Raw genomic sequence first — 21,547 nt, forward strand, 5'->3', positions numbered from 1 at the left:
CATATCTAACAGTGTAACATTAAGCAGAAGTATTTCAAATGAGTTAAACCTCCTGTATCCTGTTTTCTGAGTAACATTGAGAATATCACTATATGTTGTTGCAACACCGCCGCCACGACCAGTCTGACGGGGCTCATGTTTATAACAGTAGCTTGGTGGAGTAGACTCATTTAGACCAAAATATTCATTTGGTTTCAGCCAGGTTTCAGTCAGGCAGAGTACATCAAAATTATTATCTGTGATCATTTCATTTACAATAACTGCTTAGGGTGCGAGTGATCTAATATTTAGGAGCCCAAGCTTTAAAAAAAAATTTTGTTCATTTATTTTGCGTTTTTCTGGTTTAATGACGATCAGATTTTTTCTAGATCCTGCATTAAATTTATATTTTGACCTCGCTATTCGGGGAACAGACACAGTCTGTATAGATTGGACAATGCAAGTACTTCTATCTTTTAAGTGGGTAGAACAAAAGTCATAATAGCAGTTATTTGAGAATTGGCTTACTAGTCAGATGGAGTGTAGCGTCCTGGAGATGTTGTCCGTCAGGAGTTCCGCTCCGACTCTGCTGGGGTGCAGGCCATCAGCACGGAAAAGCCTAGGACGCTCCCAGAAAAGATTCCAATTATTAACAAAGAGCAGTTTCTGTTCTTTACACCATCACAATAACCGTTCGTTTAAAGCAAACAGTCTACTGAACCTTTTGCTTCCTTGTCGATACGTGGGAAGTGGTCCTGACCCGATGATCGTCGCCGCGGGCGATTTACTGCGTACCGTCACGATCAGGCTCCTGAAGTCCCTCTTCAGTGTCTCCGTCTGCCGCAGCTTGGTGTCGTTAACCCCCGCGTGCAGCACGACAGCACCGATGCTCTCGGCGCCCTTCAGGATTGCGGGTATCTGCGCAGAAACATTGAGAACACGAGCACCGGGGAAACAGGGAGTGTGCACTTTACCTTCAGCTAACATAGCACGGACGGGCCGGACGATAGAGTCTCCGACGATCACAGCGTTGCGTTCCGTCTCGCGGAGGGGAGCGAAGCGCTTCTGGGTGGAGATCTTGAAGACCGTAGGCGGCGGAGGGGGAGAGGTCGTCGCCCGGGGCCTGGCTCGTGTCTTCCGCTGCTGGTGCACCCAGAGTTCGTGGCATCCTGGCGCCGGAGTCTGGGAAGATCGCGTCCTGGGTGCACAGGGCCTGTGCAGAGAAACACACGGAGTAGAGTTGGTGGGAGTGTTAGCAGCGTGCTGTATACTTACCCCGGACTTGTGAGCGTCAGCCTGGGATGTTTCCAGCGCGGCTCTCCACTCTCTCAGCTGGGATCTGCTTCTCCACGGCCTCCAGCTCCAGCTGCACCGAATGCAGCTCGAATGTGTCCTCACCTGCACTTAAAGGTAGACACAAATCCGCCATTTAAGCAAGTAACTGTGAAACAATGGTAATGTGTGTGAATAGAGTATTAGCAATCTAAGCGAAATTAGCGGCAGCCACGGTGTCGATGCTAACGGGCTATAAGCTAATAGCAGATTCGAGAAATCAAAATAAAACTAGTGATAACAAGGCGCTCTGATTGGTTTTGTTTTAGAATGCTATAGGGGATATATTCACACGTTATAGAAACTAAAATGATAGTGTATAAAAAAATTTTAAGATAGAAAATAGACGATAAAGAATCAACTTGATGGAGCTCAAAATTTGTCATATCATGATGAATAATAATGTTAATATATATGAAAATGTAATATATATTTTTTTTAATTACTAATTACTAATGAATAAATGATTATTGTTAAAGTATCAAGTTAAAGTATGCTTGATATCAGAGCAAAAGCATCCCCAAACGGAGGCATGCGCGTGGCCGAGGGAAAGTTTCGCATCAGCTTCTCTCGTGTGCGCGCTCGCATGGGGAAACCGCACTGGATCTCCTTGCCTAGGTTTACACGCGAGCCTCACTTTCCAATCGCCTTTCCTCTCCCTAAACTTCTGCCTGTAGTACAATGCACTGACCCCAAAGTGTCTTTCATCATAATATCAGCAGCGCCAGTAGTGAGAGCGCGCGCGTTCATTTGCTCATAATCAGCTCTGAGAAAAAGACTGCGTGTGCAAAGTAAGCTTTTAAACCTGTTTTTGTTCTGTATACCCCTAATGCAAGAATAAAAGCAAGGATCGGTGTCAAAGAGGTCGTGGGGTGTGTGACAGCTGGGCGGAGAGACTGAAACTCCGGAGGCAGCACGCGCGCTGGGGCGGCAGATGTGCGGCTGAATCGGCGCTCGCTGCTGTTTTTGAGACTGAGAGGAGGGGGAGTTCTAAAGGGTGCCCGAGCCGCCGGCTCCGTTGCAGCGCAAGAAATTTTGGGGGAAGGATGCTGCGGAACCGGAGAATTCCTCTCATGCACCTCCTCTTGTGTGTGATGAGCGCGTGCTGGACGGCGCTGGAGGTGCGGGGGTCCCAACCGGAGATCCCCTTATCAGTGTGAGTAGAAGAGCATGCATGCACAATATTGAGAACAAGCCATAATAATTGCATTTAACCTGTATGCATGTGTATAGAAAAAAGAGAGAGGATAAAACTGACAATTAGCTGTATTTTAAGAACATAGAAATTTCTAGAGTACAAATAATAGATGCATTTATGATTTATGTACATTGCATTGTATATAAATGAATGCAAAATATAGAAAAAAAGCCTTTAAATATGTAGGCTATTTAATCTGTGCATTCAATTTGTAGAGAATGAGGCTACAACTATCATTTATGATGACTTTGGTCATATTTAAATGGATTAGTTATATCTAAAAAAGCTTTTTTAATAATTAATGTGTATTATATTAATTTATATTAATGTTTATTATATTATGTACTTAGAGAAAGGTTACAGCTATGCTTTGTGATGTTATTGCGCTATTGTAATATTCTATTATCTCTATAATGCAAATATGAGAGGCTTTTATTATTTATGCACATTTTTTTATATTAAAAGGTAAATAATAATTGCTGTTATATGTATACAGCACTTACAAAAAAAATGACAGGTGATGTGCTTCATGTGATAAATCAACTGATCTGATTTGAGCCACAAATATAATTTACGGTAATATGATATAATCAACCTCACTACATTACATTACGCTAATAAAACTCATTTTTAAGAGTCAGGCCATGTATGCAATTAATTTGATGCAGATTTTCACTTTTTAGAGTGTAGAAAGAAAATACAGTATATGCTTTTTTTTGTCATACAGTAAATGAGAAACACAAAGGAGAAACATGTAGATTTAACCTACAAACCTACATGCTCTTATATGGCCATATGCAGTAGAATACAATGATTACAAACAGTTACTGCTTAACTTTAACGGTTTTATTCCTAATCTATCATTATTTGTATTGCTAATAATGGTGACATAATGGGTAGTAATTTCAGTGATTGAATATCTTCTTCCCCCAACAGGGTGAAACTCTGGGCTTCAGCGTTTGGTGGTGAAATAAAATCAATAGCTTCAAAATACTCAGGATCTCAGCTCTTACAGAAGGTATTTCCCCCCTCCCTCTCTCTCTCTCTCTCTCTTGCTCACACACACACACACTTGCATTGGCAGACACACTTCATAAGAATACAGATGGCTTTGGCTTTCAACATCCATGTGTATAATCTGAAATGTGTGAGAGAGAGAGCAGGAGAGGGAGTTTTTGGATAAGGCCCATTGCACTTGGTTTCTTTCCCCCCGATCTGTCTTTTGCATCTAAACACCTGTGTAGGACTAGCTGGAATAGACAAATAGAATAATTGAATAAATGTGTGTCTCTTTATAAAGCATCTGATGATGCACTACACACTTTAGCCACATGGTGGCAGCTGATATTATGACCTTAGTGCTTCAAATCTTTTCTGGTCATCAGGTTCAAATTTATGATATTTAAGGCTTTTTGAGACACATGTTGTACGTTTTTAAATCATTAATGAATCATAATGTTCTATCCAATATTACAAGATGCAAAAACAGAAATTAAATTAGACACTTGTGCATAAAGCAGACATTTGACGCTATAACAACCCCCCTTTGTTATTTTTTAATCTATTATTTATCCATTCATATTATGGAGTCTTTTTGGTGTGACGTACTGTAGATGGTTTATACAGTATTTACATGTGAACAATATTGATAACAACGTCAAAAGAGGGAAAAAAGGCACATACGCACTTTGCAATATTAATATTTTATTATTAAAGTTCATATCTGTGCTGATATGTTGCAGATAAAGGTCTCCACCTGGTTTCTTTGTTCCACCACACCGTGTTGTAGCTGTTACTGCTGTTTGAATGCACTATGCGGTGGCGTTATATACTACAGAACACACTTAATTTCCTCTCGGTTTCTATTGAAGGAAAAACAGTGATGGATGTTTTGAGATAACCCTCTCTCTCTCTCTCTCTCTCTGAAGTATTAATAAGTCTCTCAGTGTTGGTGTGAGATAAGAGCACAGCTCTCACCATCAGTGCACATATTATCGTCGTAATTACCTCCTCACAGAATGTGTGTACGTGACTCTTTAACTGAACTGGCCCGGGTCTGTTTATAAAACAGCAGAAATGAATGAAACTCAGGCTTTGAGAATTACAGCTGAATGTTTTAATGTATGTTAGTGAGTTGTAAGCGTCTGTAAAGGTGTCTATCTCTGTGTGTGATACAATAAGAGAGATATTAAATACAATTGAGTTTTTTAGATTTGGGGATTTGGGGTCTAATTTTAGCTACAGGGCCCTCACTTACAGAAAAAATCTATAGTGTAGTCAGAGCCGTTACCGGTGTTGTACGAGACCAATGTGGCTGATTTACCTTGCATAATTGTTAACTGAATTATTCACCCAAAAATGAAAATTCTCTTTGTTTACTCATCCTCATGTTGATCCAAAAATCATTTGTTTTGATGTTTTTACTCTTCAGTTCACATTAACCATGTCTGTGAAGCTCCAAAGCGGACAACATAAACTAGTCCATATGACCCATGTGCTAAACGCCAAGTCTTCTAAAGTGATACCAAAAAAATTCAAATTAATTTACTTATCTGCCTGTCTTTCCCATTTTATGACTTTCTTCTGTGGAACATAAAACAAGATATTTTGAGAAATGTCTGTTTGTTTTTTGCCCTGCAATTGAAGTCAGTTGGCTTCAATATTGTTTGGTTCCCAACATTCTTCAAAATATCTTCCATTGTGTTTCATGAAAGAAATAATCATGTAGGTTTGGAATCACATGAGGATGAATAAATGATAACCAAAAAACGTATGTAAATTAAATTTCAGATAGAGATTATCAGATATCGAGCTAGAAAATACTATATGAAATATAATGCATGAGCTGTTTTGATGACTGTAGGACAAATTTGGCAGCTGGGTAGATTACTTAGAAATGCTAATCGAATTAATAAATGCAAATCAAATTATAATCTGTTACTGATTTCAAATTACATAATATAAAGTGTAGTCAATAACAATGTATTAGGTAAGACTGCTTATTAATTACTTATATTTCTTTTGACCTATTTTGTTTGTCACATGGAAGGATAATCTTGTGCCAATTTGATATAAAATTACAAAGAGGAATATATTCAATCCTTCATATAAGTATATAAGCAGTAGGCTTCAGAATGATGTGATTGAAGCAATGTAAATGAAATACAAGTGCTTACAAGTAATTTCTGGAATCTGATTGTGTAATCTAAATTATATGTAATCAGTTACAGTAACACTGTTTATCTATTCTTCAGTTTCCCAAGGAAAAACACAGCATATGAGTTTAGAATGATGTAACAATGAGTAAATAATGACACAATTTTCGCTTTTGCATGAACTGAAGTGTTTACGCTAGAAATCTGTTCTTAATTCAGTCATAAGCTTCAATAATGAACTTGTTCTTCTATCCCACCCAAAATGATCTTCATCAACCTAAACGCAAGCACACACACATTAACACATTGTAAAATGTCCCAGCCAGTTGTGTTCTCTCTTCATTGCCATTTTTGTGTATGTTTGCACTTTTTCCCATCATCCTGCTCAGTGGGCGTGACCGATGGGTGGGGCTCAGCGCCAATAAACTGTCTGTCTGAAGAGCTGGATGAAGAAAGGGAGGGATGAGGCAGCAGGCCGGTTCATTAAGGAGGATCATTAAGAGTGATCATTAAGCTTGTTATGCAAAATTACCTGATTTTTACACAAAGGGGGGGAAAAACAGCCATACAGATGTCACCCTTTGTTGCTTTCAATCACTGAAATTTCCACATCGCCGCAACAAAATAACAGATTGTACAAATACATTACCATTAAGCATCTTTACAGTCAGTAATTGTGTGGCATCTTGAGAATATGATGGAAAAAACCTTGTTAATGTTTAACTATTTTGTCCAGTCACTCCCCGGGACTGTTTCGCTACAGTGTTCTGAATCAGTGGGGTGATCATCACTATTGATGAACGCAGCATTAATGGCTTTGATTATGGCTTTTTTGGTGCCGGGACAGAGGGTGAGGGGTGGGGAGGCAGGACAGGCGTGAAATGAACTGTTCCGCCTCAATAACCCTCCTTGGTCTCTCTCTTAAGGGGTAATTTGCTTCGTGGTGCTGCGATCTGTGTGTGTGGAGGGGGGTGTCGCTGTTAGAAACATGTCGTGGGATCTGAGATGTGCCAGAGTGTGTGTATTCATGCAATGTGATGTCCTGTTGTCTTTTTTTTTTTTTAAAGGGGGGGGGGGTGTTGTTTTGCTTGCAGGGGCTTTTTTTAGTTTAATTTGTGTCCTGTTGTTTTTAGAATAAAACTGAGAGATGTATGCTTGTTTCTTTTATTTCAGAAGGGCATTTTTTGTGTGTTTTTATGGGATAAATGTCCTGTGTCTTTAAAAAAGACATGAGAGAGATATGTATGGTTTTCCATTTTTCTTACTGGAAACTTATTTTTATCAAATAGTCTTTTTTTTTAGTTAAAAGGGGAGTCTGTGACACATTTTTGGATCTAAGATGTGCGAGTCTGTGTGTTTTCAGAGAATTTGTTTCCTGTTTTCTTGATAAAAGTAGAAAAAAATGATATATGTTGTGCCTACTGGAAATAATATAGTAAAAGTAAAATAATTTTTGTCTGAAAACTTTTTCAAGTAGAAAGGACTGTTACGTTTTAGGATTTAGTTATTTTGTGTGTGTGTGTGTGTGGTTGTGTGGGATTTGTGTAGCAAGACATTAAATAAATATGTATGTTTATCCATTTTTCTTGCTAGCCATTTTATCAGCTAGACCTTTCTCAAAGTTATGTCTGGGACATGTGTTGAAATGATTTTGTATCAGAGAGGCCTCAATTTAAACAGACCGTAAAGAACAGGTATTGGGATTTGACATGTGCAAGAGTGTGTTTTCATGCAATTTATGTCCTGTTGTCTTTGAAAAAACTGAGATATGAATGCTTATTCATTTTTCTTACTGGAAACTTATTTGTATCATCTTAAATGGAAATATTTTCTGTTGTCTTGATAAACCTAGACATATATAGGGTATCTGTTTTAGCCAACTATAAATATTACTCTTTTTTTTTTTTTTTTTTAAGTTGAAAGGACTGTGTTAAACACGTTTTGGATTTAGTGATTTGTGTGTGTGTGTGATTTCATGAAATATCCTGTATTCTTTCGAAAAGACTTGAGATATGTATGTTTATCCTTTTTTTAATATATACAGCAAATTAATTTGTTTATCAGGTCTTTTGTAAAGTGTAAAGGACTGTCTGTGACACATTTTTGGATCTACGATGTGTAAGTGCGTGTTTTCAAAAGATTTATGTCCTGTTCTATTGATAAAAGTATAGATATAAATTATATATCTGTTTTACTGAATATATTAGTTCTTCACAAAAAGGGTTTTTTGATAAGTTGAAAGGATTGTGTCAGGGATTGCGTTTTGAGTGTGTATCGTCACAAAATTTGCGTCCATGTTTCGCTTAATCCAAACTTAATTTTATCAGAAAGGCTTTTTTCAGGTGGAGTGGTGTAAGTCTGCAGGCGTCGATGCCTGAGTGTGTTTGAATAGCCTAATATCACAATGCCCGTTGAGTGCTGTTGCTTCAGGTGTCACTTGTACTGCAGACTCAGCATTGTCTGAAGTGTAGTTCATTATCCAGACTCGCCCAGGCTTGACAACTTATTATCTTTCTCCTGAATTCTGACTCCATTTCAATTACCCTCCAACAATGCATGGCCCTTTCGACAAGCCCCGCCCAACCTCCCCAAAGCAGCCCACCCACTGCACTCTGCCTCCACCAGTAATACACACTGCAGCAGCAGTTCCACCAATTACGGCGACAAGATTGAGCTCGTTATCTAGAGAGGATTTGTCTTATCAGCCAATCAGAGTGGCCGCTGTCAGAAAGCGGCGCACGACGGCGTGCTTATCTGAAGACTTGTGGTACTAACTCGCATGAGACAGACAGCTGTATTAATGCAGAGACAATGCAAACCGTAGGTCATGGAGACTTGTAGAGGCCTCTTCTTACCGTCCCCCGTCTCTCCATCAATGTCTCTCATCATTTTTTATCTCTGTTTGTCAGCCACACATGACTGCCTCCTTCAGATTTGCATATGTCTAAATATCCCAGTTCATCACTATTTACTGATCACAGGCAAATGAACTTGTCATGCTGGACATGTGAAACACGCACACTTGTAAAGCTATCTTTGTGGGGACTTGCCGCGTTTGTTTTTGTGAAAAGTATGGAGATCACATTGTCGAAATGGTTATTATACTGTACAAACTGTATGTGCTATTGCCCTACACCTAAACTTAGCCCTCACAGGAGACTGTGCATTTCTGCTCTCCCCCCAAAAAACTCACTCTGTATGATTTATAAGCGTTTTGAAAAGTGGGCACATGGGGCAATGTCCTCATATGTCACCTTATCCTTGTAATACCTGTGTCATACCTGTGTCATTATACAAATTTATGTCCTCATTTGTCACAAAAACGCACACAAACACACACACACAAATAGCATCAATAGAAGTAAAGAAGAAAATTATCTGCTTCATTTAAGAGTACAACTATGAATGCAATTAAATGAGTTATTTCATTTCTATTTGCTACTTTTTTTGTTACAGCCTAATGTTTCCAATGTGCTTGTCTAAGAGATTTGTTTTGTTGGCTATTAATTGTTCTAATACATGCAATACTTTGCCCATTACCAGACAAGCTGCATTAAAAATAGATAGGCCTATTTCAAGTACTTTCTTTGTGTTAAATTACAGAAAACATGTTATATTTAAAGCTGATTGCTGTTCAAATAATTTTTTAATCCACAAAATGTCATTCAGTCTTGAACACACTGTCACAAAAAAAGTCTGTCGTGCGTAAATTCATTGCGTAATATGACCCGTTTATTTCTCTTTAGAAATACAAGGAATATGAGAAGTCGGTGCGAATAGAGGAGATCGACGGCGCAAAATTGGTGAAAAATGTGGCGCAGAATATGGAGGAAATTTTTCGGAAAAAAGCGGAGGCCACACGAGTAAGTAACTCAAGTGGAAAATAACTGAATATGTTCTGCTTGCGACTGTTTTATTTTTTAAACTAATGGCCTTAGTTTACGCTTAATATTTTTGTTCATGTAATTTGGAATGATTTCTATTATTATAAGCTATTTTTCGTGTTATTTTATGATTTTGCATGAATTCCTATTGTTTCAGTCAGCATTTTTCATCACTCATCTAGCCTATTGTCTTGGATTCTGCAGCCGCAACAGCTTTATTTATTACTATCGTATAAAAAGCCTCTCGATTAAAGCTTCTCCCTTCTATATGGAAGAACATATAGATTTTCCCGTTACATCCAGCTCATGCCGTTATTCTTCAGAGGGACACACGCGGTCCAGGCTTTAATTGCCTGTGTGTGTGGAGTGTGTGGAGGAGATATGCTTATCTAACTCCTGCAGACACACACTGTCACTTTATGATGCAATGGAGTCGGTTTGCCATGAAAGGTAAAACCCATGAAATACACCTCATGCATTTGTAGCTTTCAACTGCATACTGATTTTATAAAATGCATGCGCGTGTTTATGCGAAATAAATTTACACGTTTGTCAGATTTGAAGGGAGTTGACGCAATTTATACCACAGAAATCCAAGTTCATTGCAGCACATTTTATTTCGTTAATAAATAATTCTACAAACACGGGAAAACATAATTTAAACACTTTTGTTTGTATTCAGAGTGGTTTCATTTTTGAATGATTTCCTGCTGGCAATTTACGCGGAAATAGTTTATCTATCTATATATATATATATATATATATATATTAAACAAACCACAAATGTTTTTGTTATATAACCTACTTGTGATATATCTATAATAAATTGACAAGTGATGTCCTCTTCTTATGCTGACCTACTCAAGCGCGCGCATCTTCTGTTCACGAGCATACACAGAGGACATCTGCACGCTGACTAACATATTTCACTAAAATATTGTTTGAAAGCTGTTTAAAAGTTGGCACGGTTAAAGAATTAAGTAGGTAAAAAACTATAAGCTGTCTTTCAGGGCTGTCTGTGAAATTTTTTAGGGTGTAATTTAGCAGTTCATTTAGCGTCATTTAGACTTTTTAAAACAAAATGGCTCAAATGTTAATGTTTTTAGAAAATATTTCTGATTTAAATCTCTACCGAAACCATAAATGCTTCTTGGTCATGTTTGTTAAAGTTCAGACCGATAATAATTGTCGTGTTGTTACTTTACCTTCTCAGGTAAACGCGCTTATTCCGTCCTGTTCGCCAAGAGGTGAAAATACGAGCTTTAACTAACTCGTGATTGAGCTTTTGTGGTTAATGAGGCGATTAAAAACACTATTTGTAAAAAGAGCACACAAGCCACCTCCAGCCTTTTGTTTTGACTGTCTTTTGGGGTCAAAACAAAACGCACCCTGTTTGTGCCTAAAACATAGAACTCAACGTATTGCTGGCATGCATAAATCAAGACATTTTTTTCAGGAATATAACCTCATTTTATTATTATTATTATTATGTTCAGAGCAGCTTGGCTTATATTTCTAGAGGGTGTTTATAAATTGGCACAAAGCCTCGTTTTTGGTTATGTTGCTATATAATTTCCTCGAAATGCGACAAGTATTAATTATTTTTCCTAAAGCGCTTTGTGAATTGGAAGCAATTATACCGGCATGTAACAAAAAATGCAAGCCAGCAGTTTTCAATGACAACAAAACATACACTGTCCTTTACACACACACATTGTGTTTGCCGCAAGGCAACAAGCATGTGATATACAACCTGTTTGCAAGCAGCAGGTAAACTAAACAGTTCAATTTTTACTTTAAAGAGGTCGCCCTATACAATTACTTTCATAAATAATTCAGCATGACTATTTAATTCATAACTCTTTATGACTGGGGTTGTCACTTTTATTCTCTGGTGACTGTTTCTCAGGGTCAGTTTAATCTTTGTAATCAAAGGAATTTTAAAAGCATGTTAATTTATGATCAGATAAGCAATATAATATATAGTATATTTGCTAATGACTTATTGATAAAATATATGAAAGTGCATGTCGTTAGAGGCTCATCATCACAAATGTCTGCATTTTGAAAGCTCTTAGCCCATCAAGATGAAATCTTTGTGTGTTGCCATCAATCATCTAAGTTTCTGCTGTTTTCTCGGTCATCTGTAGAGGCTTGTAGAAGCGGCAGAAGAAGCTCATCTCCAGCATGAGGAGAACCCTGACCTACAGGTGAGAGAGTTTGTACACTTGTACACTGTGTTTTGCAGTATTATATGTGATGATTTCAGAACCATGGACAGTTCTTTGTTCAGAAACAAAGAAAAACCCAGTCGTTCTAATGCTCTGATGCCACTTTGTAGTGTCAGAAGTATCCAAACCCATATAAAATTACATGCATATTAATTTTTAAAATGCTCCTATTGTCATGGATGTTTCATGGGGTGTAATATGAAATTATATTGTGTTCTTTAGAATAGACTCTTAGAGGATGTTTTAATGGTATAGCCCCTCACACTCTTTGCTGTAATCTTGTGGCCCTGTTTTATGCAAATGTCCTGTACATGACCTCCAGCTTAGTTCTTGAAGTGAATTATTTATATATATATATATTTATGTGTTGGAAAGCCCTCCCCTCTCTCCGGCCTCCGCACTCCGACTAAGATAAATTACTCCACGTTGGCTGCGCTTTTCAGGGACAAATGGAAAATTCACTGAAGCAAAATACGTTTAAAATAATGGTATCCCCCCTCAGTAATGAATTCATGCACTCACTCTGTTATACGTAGGAATACATTTCCAATGATTCATAAATGTTTTTTTATTCACGTAACTAATTATAGTGAAAGAGTCAAATTGCAGCCTCTATATTTCACTATGTGGTTGTTGTAACAGAACACTTTTTGCTAAACAGAAGGATGCTTATTTTAGGGCTTCAAACTCTTTATTGTAACACATTCAGTCATATTTATACACTCATTAATTAAATCATTTTTCACTAATTTTTTTAATAATTTGCAGGCCTAACATTTCTCTGTGTATATATTCTACATGTATATAAGTATGTACATATCTAACACATACATATCTCAATATCTATTTATTATAGGAATAAATATAAGAAATTACTTTCTAAAATAATTTGTAGCTCTAATAATTCTTTAGTCAGTAAAAAAAAAAAAAAAAAAAAAAAAAAAAAATATATATATATATATATATATATATTTCTAATATTTATGTGAAAGAATGATTTATTAAAAGAACATATTTTTTGAATGTTGTTACTGATTTTGATGATGATCAAAGACATCAAAATGCAATGGATATATTTATTATAGGAATAAATAAAAGAATAAAAAAAATGAATCAATTACATAGGGTATAAAAAAGCACCAAAAATACAGAATATGACACGGATGTTGTTATTGTTGAGTTATTTTCCCTGCCTCAGTGTAAGTATATACAAACTAGTCTGGCCGAGAGTGAATGTTTCTAAAGGGTCTGACCGTGACTTTTTGAATGAGGAGTTCTGACTCAGAACCCACTGAGACCGGGATTCGGTCGGGTGTGCAGCACCTGCTCCTGCTGTTTGTTGATAACCCTCAAAAGCTTGTCGCAGTGCTGTCAGAAATGCTGAGTGTGGAGCGTTTCTCCTCTCGACTCCACTCCCCCTCCGCCCCTCCAGGGGTGTATCACCGGAGCGCCCAGCCGTGGTATGAGCTGTCATTGCTGGGCTTTGTACTGATGCCCCCCTCCCCAACAGGAGCTGTAGTCAAGTGCATACACACATACACACACCGCTTAATGGTAAACACAAAGGTGTTACCAAGTACACTCACCTAACAGATTAGATAGCCTCTTTTCACAGAATGACCTCTGGTCCGGTAAAGTGAGAGGTAGTTTAATCACGCAGGGCCTCTGGACACAATCTAAATGTTCTTCGTCCATTATCCTTTATAGTTTGACTGGGGCAACGGTGAGAAATGTTTGTGTGTGTGCATGCTATCCGTAAACTAAAATTTTTACTGGTTTAGTTGCACCATTTTTTTTTTATCTCACAGAAGTGTTTGAAATTGTGCCCATACTTGACAAAGTCTGCAATCAAAAAGTCAGATATTTTAATGTGAACATTTTTGGGGAAACATCAGAGCCAAAGTTGATACTTAAACATGGACTCCTGGTTTCACAGACAAGGCTTAAGACTAATCCCAGACTAAAATGTAATTCTGAGCTGTTTCAACTGTAATAACCTTGCACTGACTAATCTTAAAACATATCAGTGCATTTGTTTTCTCTCAAGATGCACGCCAGTAATGTTTTTTCTAATGCATGTTAATAAAAATTACTCAAATGCCCTAATTGAACTATGACCTAATCCTGGCTTAGTCTAAACCCTGTCTGTGAAACCAGGCCTACATATTTCTGTCAAGTCCCTGTTAGATTATATTTATTAATGTTTGTTTACTCACCATTTATGTGATCAAAAATTAAAACAGTAATATTATTACACTTGTAAAGATTTAATGTTTTAAAATGTAATTTATTCCTGTGATGCAAAGCTGACTTCTCAGCATAATTACTTCAGTTTTTGGTGTCACATGATCCTTCAGAAATCATTCTAATATGCTGACTTGCTGCTCAAGAAACCTTTCTTATTATTTTTAATGCTGAAAACAGTTGTGCTGCTCAAAAGAACAGTATATATTTGAAATAGAAAACTTTTGTTGCATTTAAAAAACATTTTACTGACCTCAAACTTTTAAATGGTAGTTTACTGTAACAAAATTAATATTAATAATATTGCTATCATTGTTCATTTTTTCATTTGCATTTTCTTTTTTCCAGCCTGATGCCTCTATATTTATTTGTTTTGCAAAACATTTTCCCACAGTATGAGTATTTCAACGCAGTGCTTATAAATGAGGTGGATGAAGACGGGAACAGTGTGGAGCTGGGAGGAGAGTTTCTCCTGGAACCCAACGATCATTTTAATAACCTATCCGTCAACCTCAGCCTCAGCGTGGTGCAGGTGCCAACCAACATGTACAATAAAGGTAATGCATCCTTGTTTTACCTGAACATACAGGATATGAGGTGTGATTCAACCAACATGACACATTGATTGGTTGATGGCACTGGCAGTACAAGAACACGTGAAGAGTTAAGATGCAAAAGCCTCTAAATTAAATCGTCTACTAAAAAAATTTTTTCTCAGGCTCTCATGTGTAGGTTCAGTAATTTCACTTTCATGGCAATGAGTAGGGTCTTTTCATTGCCATTAAAGTCAAATAACTGAACAAAACATATGAGCCTGAGAAAAATGCTCATTTTAGAAAAAACTTTCAGACAGCACTTAGAGGCTTTTGTATCTGAACTCTTACTATCGAGGGGTGCGTTTCCCAAAAGCAAGTATGGTCGCAAGGTCTGTCGTTATAGAGTTCAATGTAAATAACGACCATAGCTAACGATGGTTTTGGGAAACGCACCCCAGAGCAGCAGGATGATAAAAACATCAATTCTTTCATGCTTGTAAGAGCCCTCTGAAAATTGAGAATAAGAAATCTGCGATAATGTAATGAAATATTTTTGATTTATATGTTGCCTGCAAGAAGTGTATTTTGCCATCAGAACGGTTATGAGTGGAGAAAGATGCTTTGTGCAACAAAATGGTGCAAACTGCTTAAAGTTGCGATGAAATGGATGTAGCGGCAAATCTTTTCTTCCATATTATGACATATGTCCAAGTGAAATAGATTATCTTATAAAAAAAAAATAATAAAATAAAAAAAAAAATACATGAATGAATTGTTCACAGTGAAATCAATAACATGCATTTAGAAAATAGATTTTCATGAAAAGAAAATAAGCACTGTTAGTCAAATGTTTCGAATCATTGAGTTTTTTTTATAAACTTAGAAAAAATAATATTATGAAATATTATTATGATTTAAACTGTTTTTACATATAACTTTTTATTATTTAAAAACAGTTATTTTAAATCATAATAATATTTTAATATTTTTTTTTATAATAATTAATTAATTATTGGTGCTCAGTTTTTAATAATAGTTCTTATTATTTATCAGTATTGAAAAACAAAATTATGCTTAATATTTTGTGGAAACTGTGATTCTTTGGTGAATAAAATCAACCTTTTGTTACATTATAAATGTCTTTACAGTCACTTTTGATCAATTGAATGTCCTTGCTGAATAAAAGTAATATTTTTTTACCCCATACTTTTGAATGGTGGTGTATCACTGTTCCTGTATCATAAAAATATTAAGCAGCAAAAAAGTTTTTAAAAATGATTCCAAACCTTTAACTGGTAGTATAAAAACAAGTTTACAGTTCACATGTAAGAGGATAAATGTGGCCATTTAAGGGTCCTCTGTGCAGATTAACTGAGAAACAGAGAGAGTAAGTTGATTAATAGTTTAAAAGCTTTAAACGTGCCGTTATATCTCACAAGAAAAAGCTCCTGGGTGTCCTGACAGAAACTGCCCCACGTTGCGGAGTGAAAGATAGAGAGAGTTAAGTTAGTATGTCATAGAGCAGTGATAATAGCCAACCACCTCAGGTCATTCTGAAGTTACTGATCCAAGAACGAACTCAGTGTCACTGCAGCACTACGGGTCAATAACTACCTGGGGGACGACGCAATGAACAAAGCCAAGGGCTCGATGCCCCAGTGAAGAGTGCGGTGAGAACAGAGTAATCAGTCTTAAAGTAGCTGTTCACTTTGTGATCTGTGGATGCCGCAGTGGCCGCTCACGCATAGTGGATGCGCCTCGTCCCATTGTGTGCACCCGTAATGTCCTTTCAATGGCGACGCTTTGTGTGCTGGAGGACAAAGGCAAAGGGTTTTTTATGGAGTCAGGTTGGACTCGGAGCAGAAGGAGGGGTGGAACTGCATGAGGTGATTCAATCGCTCCGCTTTTGGCTTGTACAACAAATTAAATAAGGGTTAAAGGTCAAAGTAGAACTCTGTCATTGCAGTGATTGCAAATGATGCTTCAAATAAACTTTTCTCGCTCTTTCTCTCTCCGTCCTTTTAGACCCTGACATAGTTAATGGAGTCTTTTGGTCGGAAGCCTTGAACAAAGTTTTTGTGGATAACTTCAAAAGGGACCCGACTCTTATTTGGCAGTACTTTGGAAGCGCTAAAGGTTTTTTCCGACAATACCCAGGTGCGTAATGTTGCATTATGTCAGCGCAGGAATTGATGAAGATCAAACTGGTTGATTTCACTAATGTTTTAATTTTACAGACCATCAGAGAGGACATAAGAGAAAATTCATTCCATTAATCAAAGCCTGTGGCGGACTAAATCTTACATTTTATAGCATTATGGCAAATTTACATATTAGCTATTTGTGCTAAACAGATGTGGTTAAAGAGCTGAACCGGCAGAGATGTACCATCTCTTTGATTTCTAACTAAAGAGTCTGCAAACTATAAAACAGTAAATGTGAAACATTGAATGAAGTTATTAAGAGCAGTCCTGAGATATGGATGTGTATGTATGTATATATATTTACACTATGTGTTTTCTCAGGTGTTAAATGGCATCCTGATGAACATGGTGTAATTGCTTTTGACTGTAGGAACAGAAAATGGTATGTACAACGTTCCTGCTTTAAATGATTCTTGAAATGCCTTTTTTTCTGCTTTTTATTTGTTTCCTGGTGGTGAGTAAAATCACAGTAAGCTTTTGTTTTATTTTAAAGAACAGAGTGCATTAAAACCAAACCTTTTAGTTTGTTTCTTAACACTTTACATGTGAATTCATCTATTTGCAATTCTGTCCCACTGCTTGATGTCTCAGGTATATCCAGGCGGCCACTTCTCCTAAAGATGTTGTGATTCTGGTGGATGTCAGTGGCAGTATGAAGGGTTTAAGACTGACTATAGCCAGACAGACGGTCGCTTCAATACTGGACACGCTCGGGGATGATGACTTCTTCAACATTATTGCAGTGAGTTCAACAGAGAAAGCTTTCTCAAGCTTAGTCTTCTTCTTATCCATTTGTTTTCATGAATGTAGATATCTTTCCAAATGCAGCTAATGAGTTTCTACAACCTCAATCCAAACCTGAATTATTAACAATAAAATAAAAAAAATGACTCTAGAACAGTGGCTGTGGTAAACTTCATCTAACATGGTTTGCTAAGAGAAATGTTATAAGTCGAAATGAAAATTAATTTAATTTAGTATATTTTTTAAATGAATGATAATTTATTATATTTCATTAAATGTATTATTATTATGTGTATTATTATTATGAAAATATGATAAACAAGTGTTTGAGGTCAGTAAGATTTTTTTTTTTAAGAAAGCAAGGATGCGTTAAATTTCTAAATAATGCTGTTCTTTTGAACTTCTAGTTATCAGGGAATTCTGAAAAAAGTATGGTTCATGCTTTTCACATAGCATTTTTAGCATTGAAAATAATAATTCCTGTTTCTTAGGCAGCAAATCCGTATATTAGAATGATTTCTGAAGAATCATGTGACACTGAAGACTAGAGTAATGATGCTGAAAATACAGCTTTGATCACAGGAATAAATTACATTTTAAATGTATTAAAACGGTTATTTTAAATTGTAAAAGTATTTCACAACATTACTGTTGTTATGGTGTTTTGATCAAATAAATTCAGCCTTGGTGAGTATGAGACTGCTTTCAAAAACCTGACCAACCCCGAACTTTTTTAATTAATTTGTTTTGTTTTGAAAGTTACAATTTGTTCATACACTTTAAAAAAACAAAACAAGGGATTTTGTTTAAAATCTATAAGTGAAATAATTAATACCCTTTAGGATATCAATTAATTTGAAACCCCGTTTTTAATTAACACTCACTGTGTCTAATATTTCTTGTGTTTCCAGTACAACCAAGAGATCCATTATGTGGAGCCCTGTCTAAACGGCACACTCGTTCAAGCTGACAGTACTAATAAGGATGTATGTCTTTCTCTTATTAAACAATGGCACACACTTTCTGGCTATAATTACCTAATTTTCAGTGAAATTAGGACTCTTAAAACATATCTGAAAGCCATTCCACTTGTTCTTATTCATCAGCACTTTAAAGAGCATCTGGACAAGTTATTCGCCAAAGGAATCGGACTCCTGGGCAATGCACTATCTGAGGCTTTCACTATCTTAAATGAGGTGGGTGAAGATTACCAAAAGCGTGAGATTACAGAGGTCCGGTATCATGACAGCTCTCCGTTCTGCTCCTGCACAAGTGTGTGTGTGTGTGTTGTCTTGCTGTTCCAGCCCCTCCTCGAGACACCTCTGTCTCTCCCTGTGATTAATTGTGGTAATTGGTAGCACTGATTAATACGCTGATGACAGAGAAAGCAATTGCAGACGAGATAGTGCTCAAAGTCGGTCCGGTTGCGCCCTTTATCTCTCTTTTCTCAGACCAGTAGTCTCGCGGAAAGAGAGAGGAGGGGAGAAACGCAGAGACAGAAAGGAGGATAGGGTTATATCTGTATTTATCACATTCATTAGAGCCAGCCCATTAATATGGTAATCGTAAAAGCCTGAGTCCGGCCCCTTTAAAGGACCGCATACTGTGTTTGTGTCTGATTGGTTGAAAGTATAAAAAAGGAACGAAGAAAACGAAGCAGTCTTTGACTTTTCGAATGACATCATGCACTGCACCACAGTAAAGTTTGTTTGGTGGAAAAGACAATAGTAGAGAAGCCAAAGCCTGATTATCACCAATAATGCAGGTTATTATAGCAGCAAAATGTATCCTTCTAAATACTATATCATAAACTCAAATAATGCTGGAAAACATGATTTGGAACATAAATGGTTTTGTTCATGTCAGCATAACTTAATATATTATACACTACCTTCAAACGGGTGTAATTTTATTTTTTTTTTATTTTTTTTATTATTATCCAGCAAGGACTCGTTTAATGACAGTAACAACATTTATAATAATACAAAGGATTTCTATTTCAAATAAATGCTTTACTTTTGAACTCTATATGCATCAAAGAATCCTAAAAAAGTATCACATTTTCCACCAAAAAATTTAATATATTTCAACATTGATAACAATAAGAAATGATTTTAAATACCAGATCATCAATACTTTATTAGAAGGATTTCTGAAGACTGGAGTAATCATGCTGAAAATTCAGTTTTGCCATCAAAGAAATAAACTACATTTAAAAATATATAATATATTTATATTATATTATAATTATTATATAAATATATATATATTTCACAATATTTTTGCAGTATTTTTGATTAAATAAATGCATTGGTGTCCACAAGAGCCTTCTTTCAAGAACATATTAACAAAACAAAAATATATGTAAAAATATTATCAACTTACCTTTAAAAAAATTTTTTAATTCACTTTTATATTATATTGTAAAGTTTATTATTATTATTATGTTTTTTTTTCTTTTCATTACAAATTTCTACTAGATGACTTTTGAACCTGACTGCAATTATAACCTTATATTATCTTTTTGTTTATACATGATCTTTTCTGTTGTCTGCATATTGCAAAGATTTGATCAAAACATGCAATACTTTGCAAATAATGGTGATGCATTGTCGCCTGTACAGTAATCACACACATACTGTATGTAACCAACGTAATCATAACATTACTAAACAATAACATATTAAAAGGTTGTGCTATTCTGTGTCCAAAGTTAAGCTACTGATACTGGAAAAAAAAGTATAGAAATTACTTTAGGGGCATTGCTACAGTACTTTAGCTAGTCACTCTTGATATTGACCAATCAGCATCCAGGATGTATAATGCAGCATAAACACAGTATCGGATATAGCTCTTTTTAGACTGGTAATGTAGATGCAGAAACCATTTCGAAGGCAATTTCCTGTTTGATTCTGTTAAGTTTTAGCTTTATGTGTTAGTGAATCTCTCTAAGGCTGATAGTTTTAGTTTAATCTGTCGAGCTGAATTCTCATTCTCATAATGAAAAGTCTCTCTCTCTCTCATTTCTCCTTATCGCTCCCTCTCACTGTGCAGATTAATCAGACCGGCCGAGGAAGTTCATGTAGTCAGGCGATCATGCTGATAACAGATGGAGCTACTCAAATGTACGATGATGTTTTTGCCAAATATAACTGGCCTGAGCGCAAGGTAAGAATAAGAAAATGATCAAAAGGAGGTTTTCTGCACATAACAATCACATTTTCAGTTTAAAATATGTATCATTAAATCTTACTTGAGATACATTATAAACTGCAGCATTATTTCTTTAAAGTATATTGGTTCGTTTCCTGCCTAAGTGCAGCGTTTTCTCTTACTTTATGGATTTAGTTATGATTTCTTTTTTCACCTCAGCACAAGTGTAAAATTCCCCTTTGAGAGCATTTTGACATTTTGAAGAATTGTGTTTGGCTCCTGCGGTGGTTGTCTGAAAAAGTGTGTTAATATATATTGAATTGCTGACAGCACCAGCTTATTTGGCACACTCTTCAAACATGGGGGAAAGTGTTGAATAAACTGATTTGGAGGGTTTGCTCATGTATCTGCCCTTGGCGGTGCTGAATCAGTCACCCGATTGACCCTGTGAACCAGTGTTTGCCGACTACGGTGCAGTTTGCGCAACCAGACGTGTTCATAAAGCATTTGGCATTCAGGTGAACATGTTAAGGGAATATTTCTGGCCTGTATTTGTCGCATGTGTAAGTCTGCATCTCATGTCCTAATCGGCGGGGGGAGAAATGCGTTTTTACAGCCTGCAGAAGGAGTGTGTGTGTGTGTGTGTGTGTGTGTGTGTGTGTGTGTGTGTGTGTGTGAAGTGTCGCTGGCCCACTGCGGTGTAACCGCTCAGTATTGGTTGAAATCAAAAACCATTTATACATGGGAGACAGGAGCAATGTACTGAGAAATGGATGGATGGAGAATGAAAAAGAGGAAGGGAGAGAGACAAAAAAAGAGTGCACAGAGAAGAAACATTGAGAGGAATGGTTGCGTTTGCACAGCCGTATCTTAAGACCAACTTCATG

General features: G+C 36.5%; 1 protein-coding gene across 1 annotated transcript in view; it reads left to right on the top strand.

Moving 5' to 3' along the window:
• The first annotated feature begins 978 nt into the window (after positions 1–978).
• Positions 979–21,547, top strand: part of LOC306855288 (voltage-dependent calcium channel subunit alpha-2/delta-3-like) — a 44,343-nt gene continuing 23,774 nt past the window's right edge. Inside the window, exons 1-12 of the mRNA XM_079393864.1 lie at positions 979–1,389; positions 2,148–2,467; positions 3,446–3,527; positions 9,411–9,527; positions 11,699–11,758; positions 14,418–14,580; positions 16,585–16,716; positions 17,085–17,145; positions 17,355–17,505; positions 18,419–18,493; positions 18,614–18,703; positions 20,562–20,675. Of these exons, the coding sequence (XP_079249990.1) occupies positions 1,366–1,389; positions 2,148–2,467; positions 3,446–3,527; positions 9,411–9,527; positions 11,699–11,758; positions 14,418–14,580; positions 16,585–16,716; positions 17,085–17,145; positions 17,355–17,505; positions 18,419–18,493; positions 18,614–18,703; positions 20,562–20,675 (1,389 nt within the window). The 5' untranslated portion in view covers positions 979–1,365. The remainder of the gene's footprint in view (positions 1,390–2,147; positions 2,468–3,445; positions 3,528–9,410; positions 9,528–11,698; positions 11,759–14,417; positions 14,581–16,584; positions 16,717–17,084; positions 17,146–17,354; positions 17,506–18,418; positions 18,494–18,613; positions 18,704–20,561; positions 20,676–21,547) is intronic.

Source organism: Barbus barbus, assembly GCF_936440315.1.
Source record: "Barbus barbus genome assembly, chromosome: 35".
Classification (NCBI taxonomy): Eukaryota; Metazoa; Chordata; class Actinopteri; order Cypriniformes; family Cyprinidae; genus Barbus; species Barbus barbus.